The sequence below is a fragment of the Salvelinus sp. IW2-2015 genome, linkage group LG4q.1:29, assembly GCF_002910315.2.
Source record: "Salvelinus sp. IW2-2015 linkage group LG4q.1:29, ASM291031v2, whole genome shotgun sequence".
Lineage (NCBI taxonomy): Eukaryota > Metazoa > Chordata > Actinopteri > Salmoniformes > Salmonidae > Salvelinus > Salvelinus sp. IW2-2015.
In genome coordinates, this window is record NC_036842.1 from 48,788,994 (window position 1) to 48,805,186 (window position 16,193).

At 40.4% G+C, this 16,193-nt stretch overlaps 1 protein-coding gene across 5 annotated transcripts in view; it reads left to right on the forward strand.

Annotated features, from left to right (window-relative positions):
• The window catches only part of dgkzb (diacylglycerol kinase, zeta b), a 102,000-nt gene extending 86,271 nt beyond the window's left edge, over window positions 1-15,729 (forward strand). For 4 of the 5 annotated variants that reach the window (XM_023984892.1, XM_023984893.2, XM_023984890.1 and 1 more), the window contains exons 19-33: window positions 1,299-1,410; window positions 1,672-1,871; window positions 2,268-2,368; window positions 4,601-4,692; window positions 6,961-7,030; window positions 7,189-7,229; window positions 9,259-9,458; window positions 10,048-10,152; window positions 11,353-11,421; window positions 11,555-11,589; window positions 12,046-12,089; window positions 12,357-12,477; window positions 12,773-12,809; window positions 13,053-13,152; window positions 13,818-15,729. In XM_023984892.1, coding sequence (XP_023840660.1) covers window positions 1,299-1,410; window positions 1,672-1,871; window positions 2,268-2,368; window positions 4,601-4,692; window positions 6,961-7,030; window positions 7,189-7,229; window positions 9,259-9,458; window positions 10,048-10,152; window positions 11,353-11,421; window positions 11,555-11,589; window positions 12,046-12,089; window positions 12,357-12,477; window positions 12,773-12,809; window positions 13,053-13,152; window positions 13,818-13,934 — 1,444 coding nt within the window. In that variant the 3' untranslated portion in view covers window positions 13,935-15,729. The remainder of the gene's footprint in view (window positions 1-1,298; window positions 1,411-1,671; window positions 1,872-2,267; window positions 2,369-4,600; window positions 4,693-6,960; window positions 7,031-7,188; window positions 7,230-9,258; window positions 9,459-10,047; window positions 10,153-11,352; window positions 11,422-11,554; window positions 11,590-12,045; window positions 12,090-12,356; window positions 12,478-12,772; window positions 12,810-13,052; window positions 13,153-13,817) is intronic. The other variant, XM_023984891.1, reaches the window with a different exon arrangement.
• The last annotated feature ends 464 nt before the right edge of the window (window positions 15,730-16,193 follow it).

Consider the following 16,193-nt stretch of genomic DNA (forward strand, 5'->3'; position numbering starts at 1 on the left):
AAACCTGGTACCATCCCTACGGTGAAGGATGGTGGTGGCAGCATCATGCAGTGGGGATGTTTTTCAGCATCAGGGACTGGGAGACTGGTCAGGATCGAGGGAAAGATGAACGGAGCAAAGTACAGAGAGATCCTTGATGAAAACCTGCTCTAGAATGTCCTTGAGTGGCCCAGCCAGAGCCCGGACTTGAACCTGATTGAACATCTCTGGAGAGACCCTGAAAATAGCTGTGCAGTGACTCTCCGCATCCAACCTGACAGAGCTTGAGAGGATCTGCAGAGAAGAAGGGGAGGAACTCCCCAAGTACAGGTGTGTCAAGCTTGTAGCGTCATACCCAAGAAGACTCGAGGCTGTAATCGCTGCCAAAGGTGCTTCAAAGTACTGAGTAAAGGGTCTGAACACTTATGTAAATGTGCGATTTCATTTTTTTTTTTTTATACATTTGCAAAAATGTCTACAAACCTGTCTTTACTTTGTGTATATGGGGTATTGTGTGTAGATTGATGAGGGGGGAAAAAATATTGAATCCATTTTAGAATAAGGCTGTAACGTAACAAAATGTGGAAAAAGTTAAGGGGTCTGAATACTTTCCGAATGCACTGTATACACTCCCATTAATAGACATTGAGTCAATTCAATGGACACACAGAACYATACAAATGGACCAGATGGCATTATGATGCAGCAGTGTAAGACAACATGAGCATGTGCTGTATGACACCCTTATAATGTGATATATTCATCTCATTATGAGCGTCACTCGTAGTCTGTTTTGCATGGGACTTGCTATGGGTTAAAGAAGGATCCCCAATTCCATCCAGGTCAGCGGGAGGGGTCAACCAATGAATTACGCTCCTGAGCAAACATTCTATAACCGCTGCAGGTGGCAGTAACCAATTTTAGCTTTTACCATTTCAGACTATACACACTCCAGTACAGTAGGTGGTGGTATGCACCTTTTCAGTTTATTTACACATCTATGCCTATACACTCATAGAGGTAGAATAATAAGTAATAGATTGACTACTTTATATTGAAGATGGCTACCAATAGCTCTGCCCATGCTGTCACAGAAGAGGTAATTGCAAAGCTAGGAGATGACCTCTCGAGTGCATTTCTATGGCCTGACAAAATACCATCCATTTTGAGTCGGTAGAACGTTTCTTTAATATAGAGACATACCATATTAGAAGTCTTATTAAAATACATAATAAAGGCGCAGACATGTTTGCAACAAGTTATAAAGAATTATGCATTATACCTGTTATCAAGTGTTGTATTTTGATTGTCTGCTGTAGTTACTGTGCCGGAACCAAGCCGTGGGGTCACCCCAGTGAGCACCTTGATTTTGAGCCGCAAAGACACGACGACGGCTGTATCGAGGTCATCGGATTCACCATGACCTCTCTGGTGAGCTCTCAACCATACCTGATGTCCTCTGACTTCTAATGGAATATATTAATTACCATTTGTACAGCCTAACATGCACATTGTAGGCTTTGTGTCTGTAGTGACGCATCAACCACTGAGATGCAGTSCCTTAGACCCCACTCGGGAGGGAAATCATTGTTTATCTTTCATCAGTATCTCTCAATTTCCATATGGGGGATCAATAAAATGGATTCAAATCAGTTCCATTTTCTCGCTCTCTCTTCCTCTCCGTCCCTCCAGGCCACTCTGCAGGTGGGCGGTCACGGCGAGAGGTTGAACCAGTGTAAGGAAGTGACCCTGACCACCTACAAGTCCATCCCCATGCAGGTAGATGGCGAGCCCTGTAAGCTGGCCCCTTCCGTCATCTACATCAACCTGAGGAACCAGGCCAACATGGTGCAGAAGACCAAGAGGAGGATCTCCATGCCCCAGCTCAATGAGTTAGTAACCATAAACCTTGTGCTACCGGACCTCAACACTGTGTTCCCGTTCTAGATCAGAAACCTAGAATGACTGTAGTCGAGGCTAGAGTTAATGCTATCCATATGATTCCATATGGATGTCTAGTAGCTCTCTCCCAGCCATCAATAATCTATACCAGTGTTTCTTAATCCTGGTCTTAGTGACCCATAAGGGTGCACCTTTTAGTTTTTGCCCTAGCATTAACACCTGATTCCACTAATCAAAGGTTTGATGAGTTGATTAGTGGAATCAGGTGTGTAGTGCTAGGGCAAAAACTAAAATGTYCACTCCTTTGGGTCCCCAGGAACAGCATTTAAGAAACACTGACCTATACAATATGTACAAGCATAATGTTTCTGTCTGTGTCCTCTCAGTCAGCAGCCGGTTCCTGAGAAGCTGCAGATCAGAGTGAGCAGGATCAGCATGCACGCCTATGAGGCCCTGCACTACGACAAGGACAAGCTCAAAGAGGCCTGTGAGTGTAAACATACATATTCTACACACTGCACCTCTGTCATTCCCTTACTAAGGAGACCACTGTGGCAGGGATATAGCAGATCTATACATGCAGGCTTTTGCTCTAGCCCATTAGCAAAGGGCATCAAAGCTGGGACCGAGAGACTGAAAAACAGCTTCTATCTCAAGGCCATCAGACTGTTAAATAGCCATCACTAGCACCTTAGAGGCTGCMTGCCTATCTACATCAACTTGTCATCACTGGCCACTTTAATAATGGAACACTAGTCACTTTAATAATGTTTACATATTTGCATTACTCATCATATGTACAGTTGAAGTCGGAAGTTTACATACATTTAGGTTGGAGTCATTAAAACTTGTTTTTCAACCACTCCACAAATTTCTTGTTAACAAACTATAGTTTTGGCAAGTCAATTAGGACATCTACTTTGTGCATGACACAAGTAATTTTCCCAACAACTGTTTACAGACAGACTATTTCACTTATAATTCACTGTATCACAATTCCAGTGGGTCAGAAGTTTTCATATACTAAGTTGACTGTGCCTTTAAACAGCTTGGAAAATTCCAGAAAATAATTATGTGGCTTTAGAAGCTTCTGATAGGCTAATTGACATTATTTGAGTCAATTGGAGGTGTACCTGTGGATGTATTTCAAGACCTACCTTAAAACTCAGTTCTTATTTGCTTGACATCATGGGAAAAATCAAAAGAAATGAGCCAAGACCTCATAAAAAAAATTGTAGACCTCCGGAAGTCTGGTTCATCGTTGGGAGCAATTTCCAAACGCCTGAAGGTACCACGTTCATCTGTACAAACAATAGTACGCAAGTATAAACACCATGGGACCACGCAGCTGTCATACCGCTCAGGAAGGAGACGCGTTCTGTCWCCTGGAGATGAACCTACTTTGGTGCGAAAAGTGCAAATCAATCCCAGAACAACAGCAAAGGACCTTGTGAAGATGCTGAAGAAAATAGGTACAAAAGTATCTATATCCACAGTAAAATGAGTCCTATATTGACATAACCTGAAAGGCCGCTCAGCAAGGAAGACGCCACTGCTCCAAAACCGCCATAAAAAAGCCAGATTGTGGTTGCAACTGCGTTTGGGGACAAAGATCATACTTTTTAGAGGAATGTCCTCTGGTCTGATGAAACAAAAATAGAACTGTTTGGCCATAATGACCATCGTTATGTTTGGAGGAAAAAGGGGGAGGCTTGCAAGCCGAAGAACACCATCCCAACCGTGAAGCACGGGGGTGGCAGCATCATGTTGTGGGGATGCTTTGCTGCAGGAGGGACTGGTGCACTTCACAAAATAGATAGCATCATGAGAAGGACATTTTTGTGACTATATTGAAGCAACATCTCAAGACATCAGTCAGGAAGTTAAAGCTAGGTCGCAAATGGGTCTTCCAAATGGACAATGACCACAAGCATATAAAGTTGTGGTAAAATGGCTTTTAAGGACAACAAAGTCAAGGTATTGGAGTGGCCGTCACAAAGCCCTGACCTCAATCCTATAGAAAATATGTGGACAGAACTGAAAAAGCGTGAGCGAGCAAGGAGGCCTACAAAACTGACTTTACACCAGCTCTGTCAGGAGGAATGGGCCAAAATTCACCCAACTTATTGTGGGAAGCTTGTGGAAGGCTACCCGAAACGTTTGACCCAAGTTAAACAATTTAAAGGAAATGCTACCAAATACTAATTGAGTGTATGTAAACTTCTGACCCACTGGGAATGTGATGAAATAAATAAAAGCTGAAATAAATCATTCTCGCTACTATTATTCTGACATTTCACATTCTTAAAATAAAGTGGTGATCCTAACTGACCTAAAACAGGACATTTTTACTCGGATTAAAAGTCAGGAATTGTGAAAAACTGAGTTTAAATGTATTTGGCTAAGGTGTATGGAAACTTCAGACTTCAACTGTATATAATGTATTATTTTCTGTTCTACTGTGTTTTAGTCTATGCCYCACTCGACATTGCTCGTCCAAATATTTKTATATTCTTAATTCCATTCCTTTACTTTAGATTTGTGTGTATTGTTGTGAAATTGTTTGATATTACTTGTTAGATATTACTGCACTGTTGGAGCTAGAAACACAAGCAATTCGCTACAACAGCAATAACATCTGCTAAACATGTGTATGTGATCAATAAAATTGGATTTGATTTGGAAACTACTGTAACACAATGTCTTTTTCCTGTCTCAGCTATTCCACTGGGCATCATCACGGTCCCAGGAGACAGCGATCTGGAGAACTGCCGTTCACACATTGAGAGTCTACAGGACAGTCTGGAAGAGGTATGTAGGAGACATGTACATTTGTGGGAACATCACACCTGCTGGACAGGTACAGGATGGCAACAACAACTGCCCGAGTTACACCAGGAATGCATAATCCTTCCATCAGTGCTCAGACTGTCTGCAATAGGCTGAGAGAGGCTGGACTGAGGGCTTGTTGTAAGGCAGGTCCTCACCAGACATCACTGGCAACAACGTCGCCTATTGGCACAAGCCCACCGTCGCTGGACCAGACAGGACTGGCAAAAAGTGCTCTACACTGATGAGTCGCGGTTTTGTCTCACCAGGGGTGATGGTCGGATTCGTGTTTATAGTCGAAGGAATGAGCGTTACACTGAGGCCTGTACTCTGGAGCGGTATCGATTTGGAGGTGGAGGGTCCGTCATGGTCTGGGGCGGTGTGTCACAGCATCATCGGACTGAGCTTGTTGTCATGCGAGCAATCTCAACGCTGTGCGTTACAGGGAAGACATCCTCCTCCCTCATGTGGTACCCTTCCTGCAGGCTCATCCTGACTGACCCTCCAGCATGACAATGCCACCAGCCATGCAGCTCGTTCAGTGCGTGATTTCCTGCAAGACAGGAATGTCAGTGTTTCTGCCATGGCCAGCGAAGAGCCCGGATCTCAATCCCATTGAGCATGTCTGGGACCTGTTGGATCGGAGGGTGAGGGCTAGGGCCATTCCCCCAGAAATGTACGGGAACTTCCAGGTGCCTTGGTGGAAGTGTGGGTAACATCTCACAGCAAGAACTGGCAAATCTGGTGCAGTCCATGAGGAGGAGATGCACTGCAGTACTTAATGCAGCTTGTGGCCACACCAGATACTGACTGTTACTTTGATTTTGCCCCCCCCCCCCTTTGTTCAGTGACACATTATTAATTTCTGTTAGTCAAATGTCTGTGGAACTTGTTCAGTTTATATCTCAGTTGTTGAATCTTGTTATGTTCATACAAATATTTACACATGTTAAGTTTGCTGAAAATAAACGCAGTTGACAGTGAGAGGACTTTTCTTTTGCTGAGTTTATGTATCCTAACAAGTTGTCCAGGGCCTTTGGAAGAAAAACAGGCCCACAATATCAAAGATACTTCAGAGTGGGGATGATGTACTTTTCTGCATGGATATCTTTCTGTCTATGACAAACCCACCTCTGGTGTTTGTTTCCAAAATGCTCTATTTGGTCTCATCTGACCATAGAATCCGGTCCCATTTGAAAGTTCCAATAATTTGTGGCAAACTAGGCACTTGAGTTTGTTTTGTTGATGACAGCAAAGGCTTTTTTATGGAAACCCTCCCAAACAACTTGTGGTTACGGAGGTGGCATCTGATCGTAGTTTTGGAGACTTTCTGACCCCAAGACCTAACTAACATCTGCAATTTATCCAGCTGTGATCCTTGGAAAAATTTGGCCACTTTAACCATCCTCCTCACTTGCGTGAAGTCAATATAGACACACGTCCTCTTCCAGGCCGATTGTTAACATCTCCAGTTGCTTTAAACTTCTTAATTATTGCCCTGATAGTGGAAATGGGCATTTTCAACCTTTGAGCTATTTTCTCATAGCCATTTCCTGATTTGTGCAGCTCAAAAACCTTTTGTCGCTCATCATTACTGTGATGGATGACTGTGGGAACTTGGCCTGTATGTCACCTCAAATTTATACCCCAGTGAAACAGGAAGTCATGGCTTACCACTTAAGTATTCCTAATCACGCAGGTGAACTTAAAAATGTAAAATATGAATGGGAATATACTTCAGTTAGATTTTACACAAGAATTTCTAGGGGTGCCAATAATTGTGGCACACATATTTTGTAGGAAAATATTTATTTAGTTTACTTCACATTGAAAAAATTAAAGGTTAGATTTTTTTGTGAATATTTTTGATTGAAAGACCAAGAGGATAAACAGCAAAGACATTTTTTTTACAGCCCATTTTGCTCATTTTTACCAAGGGTGCCAATATTAGTGGAGGGTGGAAATGTGTGTGGGCGAAAAGAATGAATGAGTGTCAAAATAAGTAAAAGCGAGAGAAAAGGAACTGGGGTGAGAAAGAGAGGATAATGAGTGTGTCATTAAATATTTGACCATATGATAGACTTCATGTTGTCTGCTGTGCCCCCTAGTGGAGCTCAGATGTACTTCAGGCAACAAAATGACAAGCCTCATATGCTCCTCTGGAAGAACTGAAGTACCTGGTTTATAAAGATGTTACTTGCTGTAGGAAATGAAATGACATAATTATGTTGTTATATTATTCTCTTAAAGGAAAGTGATGCTGTGAAATCAGCGAGGCTGTCGTCACAAAAGCTTTCCCCCAAATGGTGCTTCCTTGACTGTAAGTATTGCTACCCAAACAAAGAGAGTATTTTATAAGAGAACTCTCTTCCTCATTTTGGAAACAATTGAAATGCAGCATTAGATTTCTGTTCAGGAATGCAATGCCAGTATATGGGCAGGAACATATAGATTATGAAAGGTGTGTTTTCTTTTCAGGCACAACTGCTGATCGATTCTATAGGATAGACCGTGCTCAGGTATGTACTTGCAGTGTTTCCCCTATATTAATTTAGCATCTGGGGCCCACCAATGCTAAATGCTAAAGCTCCAAAAAATATGATGTAATTTTTTGTGCATGATTTATGCAATTAGGCCCTTTTTCTACTTACCCATAGTCAGATGAACTCATGCATACCCTTTTTTGTCTCGCATGCAGTTAGAAAGAAGTTGCTAACTAGCATTAGTGCGATCAATGACTAGAAGTCTATGGAGTCTAGCATGCTGTTCCCATATACTTCAGTAGCTTTGCCACCGCTGCTGAAAAAAAAATCCAAAGGGCCCCTGGCCCAGGCAATTCGACAATCGAAAGAAATTACACCAATATATCTCAATTCTATGGATCACGTAATCTCATTATACACCGACAATATCTTACTTTATCTAGAAAATGTATTTCAATCCCTCCCAAATGCTTTGAAGATAAATTCAGCTCCATCTCAAGTTATAAAATAAATCTAACAATCTGCCCTACTGCCTTTTTTTCAACACCCTGAAAAGGACTCCATCGCTACTTATGGAATCCCAATTGTAGAAATGTTTCCTTCCTTTGACAGAACGCTCAATTCAATCCGACCTCAGTAGATGTACTAATATCCCAGTTGCTTTAACTGGCAGAATATCTACTGTTAAAATTAATATATTGCTACGGCTGAATTTCTGTAGTTCAGTGGTGCCCATGGCTCTATTGGGATAAAAGTCATAGTGCGGTTTCAAAATGTATCTGGCAAGGTAAACGATCCTGGGTAAAATTAACACAATTACAGAGAGGGAAAGCCGTAGGACTAGCCGTAGCACTAGCCGTAGCACTAGCCGTAGCAAACTTTAAATTGTGTTTCCAGGCACTAGCATTTCATCCCATCCTAAATTGGTTTCGACATGATTCTTCCGCCCCCCCGGTATAGAGATAAATATAGTGTCTCCTATTGCCCTGGAATAGGTGGTCTTCACTGATATGTCCCTTAAACAATGTAAACTACGCTTTGGTCCTATTTTTGCTCATACAATTTCTATTTGGTGGGAAATTGAAAAATAATGTAACTGGTAATCAAAATAACATGCCCATACTCCAATATTTCACAATAACGCCTTGCGGCCTTTTTCATCACCCCAATAATCCAAATGTGGAATCCATACCCTTGTCGATATCATGGACAGTTGTTTGAGAACAATCCAAGATTTGAAAGACGCATACACAARWTTTTTTWTTTTTATATATATCTACAACTTAGGTCAGCTAACCCATCTACCGAACCATCCAATGATGGGATTTATAAATAAATTCTCTGGGCTCCCAATGGGACTGATCTCTATAATATATGAACAACTTTTGGAACGCTCATATTCTGAGCTAGCCATTCAAAAAGTATGGTCTACAGATCTAATTGGATCTGAACTACCCTTTAACTGGAAGAGAAATACAAAAAATACGACTTTGGCATCCCTTAACCCGAACAATCAACTTATACATTTTAAGTTTGTTCACAGACTGTATTTAACAAGGAAAAGTTTTACAATGAAATTCCCACCTCTTCACTGTGCCCCCTAAATCAGTTAGGCACAATCCTCCATTGGATGTGAGAGTGCCTTGCAGTTAAATGCTTCTGGGGAAAAGTTACTAAATTCATTTAGTATTGCATGAATGTAAATATTCAATGCTTTGCATATATTATGTTACTTAACGATGATAGCTTCTGGAATTTCTCAATCAATCAGAGATTGTGGAGGCCTACTTCTTTTTTGTTGTTTAATTGTCCTGTGTTTATACTAATAATAAATAATTAAACAATCTAAGGGGAAACACTGACTTGTGAATATGCCATATAGTTTTTTTCTGACCACATGACTTGACTAGGATAAACTCCTGAACATTATGGTAAAGCTTATAAGTATGCAAGGCCACCATCTATATCACCCAGGGTTTTAATGAGGCATGTTGTTATGACACACTGTCATGACTCTTTTATAAACAAGCTATAAACTGTTATAATAACCTGTTATAACCTCAAGGAGCACCTCAACTACGTGACGGAGATCTCCCAGGAGGACCTCTACATCCTGGACCCGGAGCTAGTCATCAAGGAGACGGTGGGCACCTCGCCGGGCATGCCCGACCTGGTAGACTCGTACGGGGAGTGCCAAACGCCCGAATCTCGCCAGTTTACCTTCCCATCCTCCTCCTCCTCTCCCACCTCCTCCCCAGGACCCAGGTGAGAATAAAAACACTATTAAGATTAAGCCTAATCTCCATTAAAAGTGCTTTTTAGTCTAGAACTAAGTTTAATCTGTGTCTGGGAAACCGTCCCTTTATGGTTTAGAGACTGAACAAGGTAATATTTTTCATTGGATGCACTCTAGCTTGGTTTCTTTGCACCATATTTATTTGAAAGATAGGCACACACACACACGTGCGCACACACACGTGCGCACACACACGCACACACACAAACCTCCCTTCCTCTTTCATTGCTGTCTGACTGTCACTCACTATTGCACACCACCAAAGCTGTGAGGGTGGTGTCTGGTGATGAACAATAGCTCATTATCCATATCTGGTCCTGTATATAATGTTGGCTCCCTCAGGGAAGATGACACAACTACATGGCTGGGTCTCAGACAGACTGACGACCAATTTTACATACACACACACACACACCCATTCACAAACTTTTGAGCGCAACAGTGACAATTCTATTCGTAGATATTGGCAGGAATGTAAAACATAAAAATGTTATTACTGTACTGAGTGGTCCTTCTCCCAGTCACTAACCTGTACCTCTTCTCCCTCCCCTCCTGCAGTATCAGGGAGTCCCAGAGGAAGAGGGTGTCCAGTGACAGCTCGGTGACAGAGGCCCTGGCTCACAGCAGCGACTCCCAGGCCTCCTCCAAGACCGGCCAGTGCAGGTCAGACCCTGACTTTAGCCTGAATCCTATACATCTTTGTGGACATTTTCAATTGTAGTATGGTTTTACCAACTCATCAGTCCATTTATTGTTGGCCTATGGTTGCACCACTGTTATTTATCAGACCAATTATCAGACCTTTGTTGAACTGTGGTGTCTCTTGGATGACTGTTCAATCAGTGTCTACATTCTAATGGTGTGGCATCATAACATTCTGGTCATGAGCAATGGCCAGGAGCGATAACCAAACTACCTTGAAACAATGTTGGTAGAACATCAGATCTCAAAATGTTGACAATTGGGTAGTTAATATAACTATAACTACTTAACAGCATACATGAGGGTTTATTTTAATTATAATGGATTTGTGTTTTATTTTTCATGGTCAGTCATCAGCATAGCACTATGGTTTGCTATGTAACAACATTGTCTTACGTCAGATAGCACGACAATTCCGCCTGCAATGTCGGTTGGCGTAAGAAAATGATGTGACAAAGCCTAGTGTTACAAAGCCATGTCATCTCTCTCAGGTTCAGTATGGATTGAGTCATAAGAGAAATGATTTGGACACATGTTCCATTCAAGTATTCAAAAGCTTCCAAGGAACTTGATTCAGCATTGTTCCCTGAGACAAATTTTAGCTCACTCCAAACCTGTGATCATATACAGTACACGTGTATTTGATTATTTGATTTGATTGATTTGATTATTTGTCATTGAAATACTTAATTCTGTGTATTTAGGAATTTTCTAATGTGTGGCCCAAATCAACTACTTCTTTTGGAAGTATTTTCATATACTTTTCTATAAATAGCTTACTTTCCAAATACCTTATTTCAAATACCAAACAGACCAGGTTCAAATGCATGGGAGTATTTAAATATTTGTATAAATACTCTGCATTTCAGTATTTTCAAATACATGCCAATACCTTCCAAATTTACAGTATTTACAATATTGAACTACTTGTGTTTTCAAATAAAAAAATCTAAATACCTACTACCAAATGTCTTTAAAGTAATTGACATACATAGGCCTACTCTAAATAGTATTTGAACTCAGGTCTGGCTCACTTTCCCAATTATCGTTCTGATTTAATAAATAAAAAAATATATTAAAAAAATTCAAACACACTTTGTCAAACAGCGCTTAATATGTATGATATGTCATCCATGCTTTATCCTGTCTTTGTCTTTGAAGGAGAGGGCCTAAAATTGTGACTGTTCATCGGCCCCATACAACTATTGCTGATTTCAGACCCATGCTTAGGTATGCTGTCTGTTTCTGTATGTGTCACGCTTACTGTCATGCTTACTTGCCATGCTTTTACTTGTTATGATCATCATCTCAGTGCAATGTCATTTAGCTTTGTTGTAAAATCTGTCTCTTGCCCTTCTCACAGTTCTGGAAGTGCTCTGTCGTGTGATGCTGAAAAAGGTAAAACATCCCCTGTTGATTTGTTCTCAATAATCTGAACGGATAGTTACAACCGTACTTGCCTACCAGTATGGATTTTTACAATACAGTCTATAAAGGTAATTTGATACAGTGCTAAATAAATGTAAAAGCAAATTGGACTGCTTCACTATCAGTTTTGTCCTAGTTTGTTTGTAAAACAATCAGAATGGAGAAAGCCATTAAAACCACTTAGAATTCATTTGTGGCCATCCTAGGGTCATGTACTACTCAAAAGATATTTAGAACTTTCATGATTTAGAATTGTACAAGATATTGTGCTATGATATTTTGGCCATGTCACCCAGCCCTCATTTGAACCATATTGTATTTACACACAGAAAAGTTTCAGGCTCGCATAAGGTTCACTGTTCAAAAATATAATGAAAAGCCTAAGTAAATTGTGAAGAGTATAGATGCCTTACTCTGTTTTTACAGTAACTGAGTTAATTGAGTGTGTGAAGACAGAAGATCTCGAAAGGGTAAGTTCCACAACGTGTTTAGTTACACAGAATTCTTTCCTACCATGCATCCTCCTCTAACAGTGTTTTTACATTTACTTTTGACCCCTCACTTTAAAAAATGTAAGATAGTAGACAAATGTGGGTGTACAATTTGAAGCGCTGTAAAGGTAAAGCACAGTAAAGCAAGTTGAAGTACTTTCAAATTGAAACACAGCAAAGTGTAATGACTATAAAGTTGAAGCACTGTCAAGTGTAAGCACTGTAAATTAATATTTTTGTTCACAGCTCACAGAGCTCCACAAACAGGGGGCAGATATTTTCACGCAGGATACTTTGGGCTGCACCTTACTCCATTACGCAGTGGAGGTGGGCTGCAAGGAGATTGTTAAGTACATCATAGACAACGGTAAGAGACTGACCTGTCAAACACTGCAGTTGACTCCCATCACTTTAGGTATTAAGTACTGGTATGACACTGTTTAATTCTTAAGTTCTCGATAATGGAAGCACTCTGCAGTATCACATATAAACCCAATGAACATATTAACATTTTCCATCACTTTTGTGGACCAAACATAAGTAAACATTTGAACATATCCAACATGGATGATAGATGTACTGTATGTGAAATAGATAGGGAACTTGTGTTCATATAGATACTGGATGCAATATCTGAATCCTGTCTTTGTTGTAACACACAGCACCTACCTCTCTCCTGGATGTCACAGAAAAAGAGACGTGAGTCATGTTGTCAACTTCCTTTTACATTAAATATCTTGACACAGAGGTCAACTCTCTACTGATTACTATTAAAGCTAAGCTCTGCCCTCAAATAATTAAAATTAAAATCACCTCATCTATATGAATTAGTCAGTTCCTGGAAAAAAGTCTGTCAACTGGGTCAAACCTAGAGCTCCCAGCTACAACACAACCTGATTGACAAATGTCATGTGTGTGCGTGTGTGTCTATGTGTGACACAGAGGGGAGACGGCTCTCCATAAAGCCGCGTTCACGCGTCAGAGGACCATCTGCCACTACCTGGTGGAGGCCGGGGCTTCCCTCATGAAGACTGACCTTCAGGTAAATTACCTTAATGAATCAGGATGATGGTTATCATATTTGCTAGCTCTAGTTCAGTAAAAGCTGATTATAGGGGCCTTTTTTACTTGACCAGGTAAAGGGCTCAATGAATCAGGCTGATGGTTATCATGACAAGGCTGATGGTTATAAAAATGACAAGTTCTAGTCCAGTAAAGGCCTATTTTAGGGGGAAATTGCTGTGTATTCTTTGTAATGGAGATTTCATGTTCTTCTCTGTCAGTGAGAATTGTACCCCTGCAGGATATCTGGCTGGTCTTATACATCCACAATGGTCTTAGTACACTACACGGTCACCATGGTGAACTGACTCGTGACAAGAAAAAGCCTGTCATCATTATGAGAATATTTTTTACTGTTTACTTGCCAATTCAAAAAGAAGATTGTATGTTTCAGTGTGTTTTTTTTGTCATTGTCATCAGAATCAACCAACATGCACAGTTTCACACACACATATCTATACCCCCCCTCTCTCTCTCTCTTTCTCATCCCCCTTCTTTCTCTCAACCCCCCTCACCAACCTTTTCTCTCTCTTCACCCTTCCCTCTTCCTCTCTCTCATCCTTCCTCGCTCTCATCCTTCTTCTCTCTCCACCCCTTCACCCCCCTCTCTCTTTCCACCTCCTTATACCCATCTCCCTTTTACAGGGTGAGACGCCGAAGCGGCGTGCGGAGAAGGCCAATGACCAGGAGCTGGCGGAGTACTTGGAAAACCGCCAGCACTACCAGATGATCCAGCGAGAGGACCAGGAGACTGCCGTTTGATGATCCCACTATTTACCGAAACCGCACCACGCTCTCTCTTTCTCCCTCTCCGTTTGCCATACCTAACAGTAGGAAGTTCTGTAATGGGTTCAAGGGGGGTGGTAGGTGTCTTCCCTCTCTAACAGACCAGGCTAATTACACCATCGAAATAGAATTACTATTTCTATGGGCTACACTCCCAGTATGGGTCGAAGTCTAGAGGTGAGCCAGTGAAGGCAGGTCTTCCTTTCATCCGCTTGCTAGTGATGCTTCAGTTTGACTAGAGTGCTATGTGTAAAGAGTGCATGAATGAAAACCGCTTTTCTTCTATTGCGAATGGGTCCAAATCCGCTACTACACAGCAAGCGATTGTAAATGAAAGGGCAAATGAAAAAACAACAGCTTTTTGGGGTATTTTCAGGGCTGGAGTAACTGTATCTGAATGTGGCTTTATGAACCTTGTATCTTTCTCCATATGCAATGGCAAGGTATCTATAGGAATGTGTAACGTTTGAGTGTGTCATTGAAATGGATGGAGGTTGCTTTTAACCAGGGATACTGTTTATGTAAGTGTGGGCTTGAGATATGATAGATGCTTTGCCATATTGTATGAAGGCTCATACTTTCCTTTTGAATTCTCGTGACCTCTGGATGTGCTTGTTTACTCGAATGGCAGTATGTTTGCTCTGCTATTGGATATGTAACTTATAACTTATGTCTATCACTGATAAACCGATATATTTAAGAAATGCTGTACTATTTATAGAGAACTGTTTGCGTTTTTGCTTATGATCAAATATTATAAAAGCAGGCATCCTAATAACTCATTATTAAAAGCTGGTTTTGCACTGCCACTCTTATTACAAAAACAATGCTTTGTATTTCTCTATGTGGCTTGAAATTCCTCTTGGTGCATTACATTTAACAGTTCTTAGATATTTATATACCACAGCTTTTAGATATTTTTATGCACTGTGTCCATGTTTGTTACATACAATGTAAATTTGATGTATTTTTCCAAATGTGTACTTTGCAATGTATAGTTTTTCTGTGTATAGGTGAGACGTTCTTATTTACAAGTTGATTACTACATGCTACACAAGTGCAGTAAGAATTCAACACAAAACAGTTAACAGATTCCCCAAAATGATCACAAATCACAAATAAACTTCTGTATCCATTCTTTAATGCCACATCATTACTACTTTAGTCAACTCTTTGTATATTTCATATATTAGCCAGTTTATGAACACTTATGGAATGTGAGGAGGAAGTTCAGTTCACTTTATTAGCCTTAATCAGTAATTTGTCTCGCATTCTGTTGTCTCAATGAAACTTAATTAAACACTATTGTATGTGCAACCTGACTGCTCAGTCAAGTATCTTACAACAACAGTTTATTTTTCTCTTTACAACTTTTACAAGTATTATCAGAAACATGGCTTGATTATTGTGAAATATAGATTGCTTTTATCAATACTTAGAAATCTTTGCAAGAACTGCCTATTATTTGTTTGCTTTTAAGGGGTTATGAAACGTATATGTGTGTTATCAATGCTTTGTTTTGAGTTGCTGTGCAATTCAGGGTTAGAGAATTAGCATCAAGCCATTAAGAATGTCAGAATGACTACTGCTGAACTGTCCATTGTAACTACAGAGATTTCAAAAGATCGTTTTTGTACTTATGAACAGCGATCAGAGTAATGGACAGACCTGTATGAAATGTATTCAAATAAATATTAGTTGTACTGTATATTTGCTCTTTAAGCCTGTTTGTTACTGTTTGTTTGGAGAAAAATAAAACTTTAAACATTGATTATCGCAGTTTATGGCCCTGTCACTACTTCACTTTAAAACATACAGTACATTTAGGGTTACTTGATATGTTTAAGTTATGTAAAGCATTGGGATCTGTGTTCAATTGTCTTTTATTTTCTGTGGTTAAAAGAATGAAGAGCATCCTGGCGTTTCAGAATAGGAGTTTTCCCTTTTCGATCATAAAGAATAGGATTACATGGACAGGGGGGGCCTCATCTTAGATTAGCATCCCTTTTATCTAATACTATTTGTGGATAAAAGCCCTGTGCTTGATTGGGGAAATCCATGGGATCGGCAAAAGTTCGCAGATTATTTTATTGGCTGTTTCGTTGCTTGATGGCTTGTCTTTTCTTAGGTTGGAAAATAGAGGATAACTTTGTAGGACTCCGCAGGGGAAGACTTCCATCCACAAGTTGGCCTTCATGTGACTTTTCCCAGCTTCGCAGCTGCAGGCTTCAATAG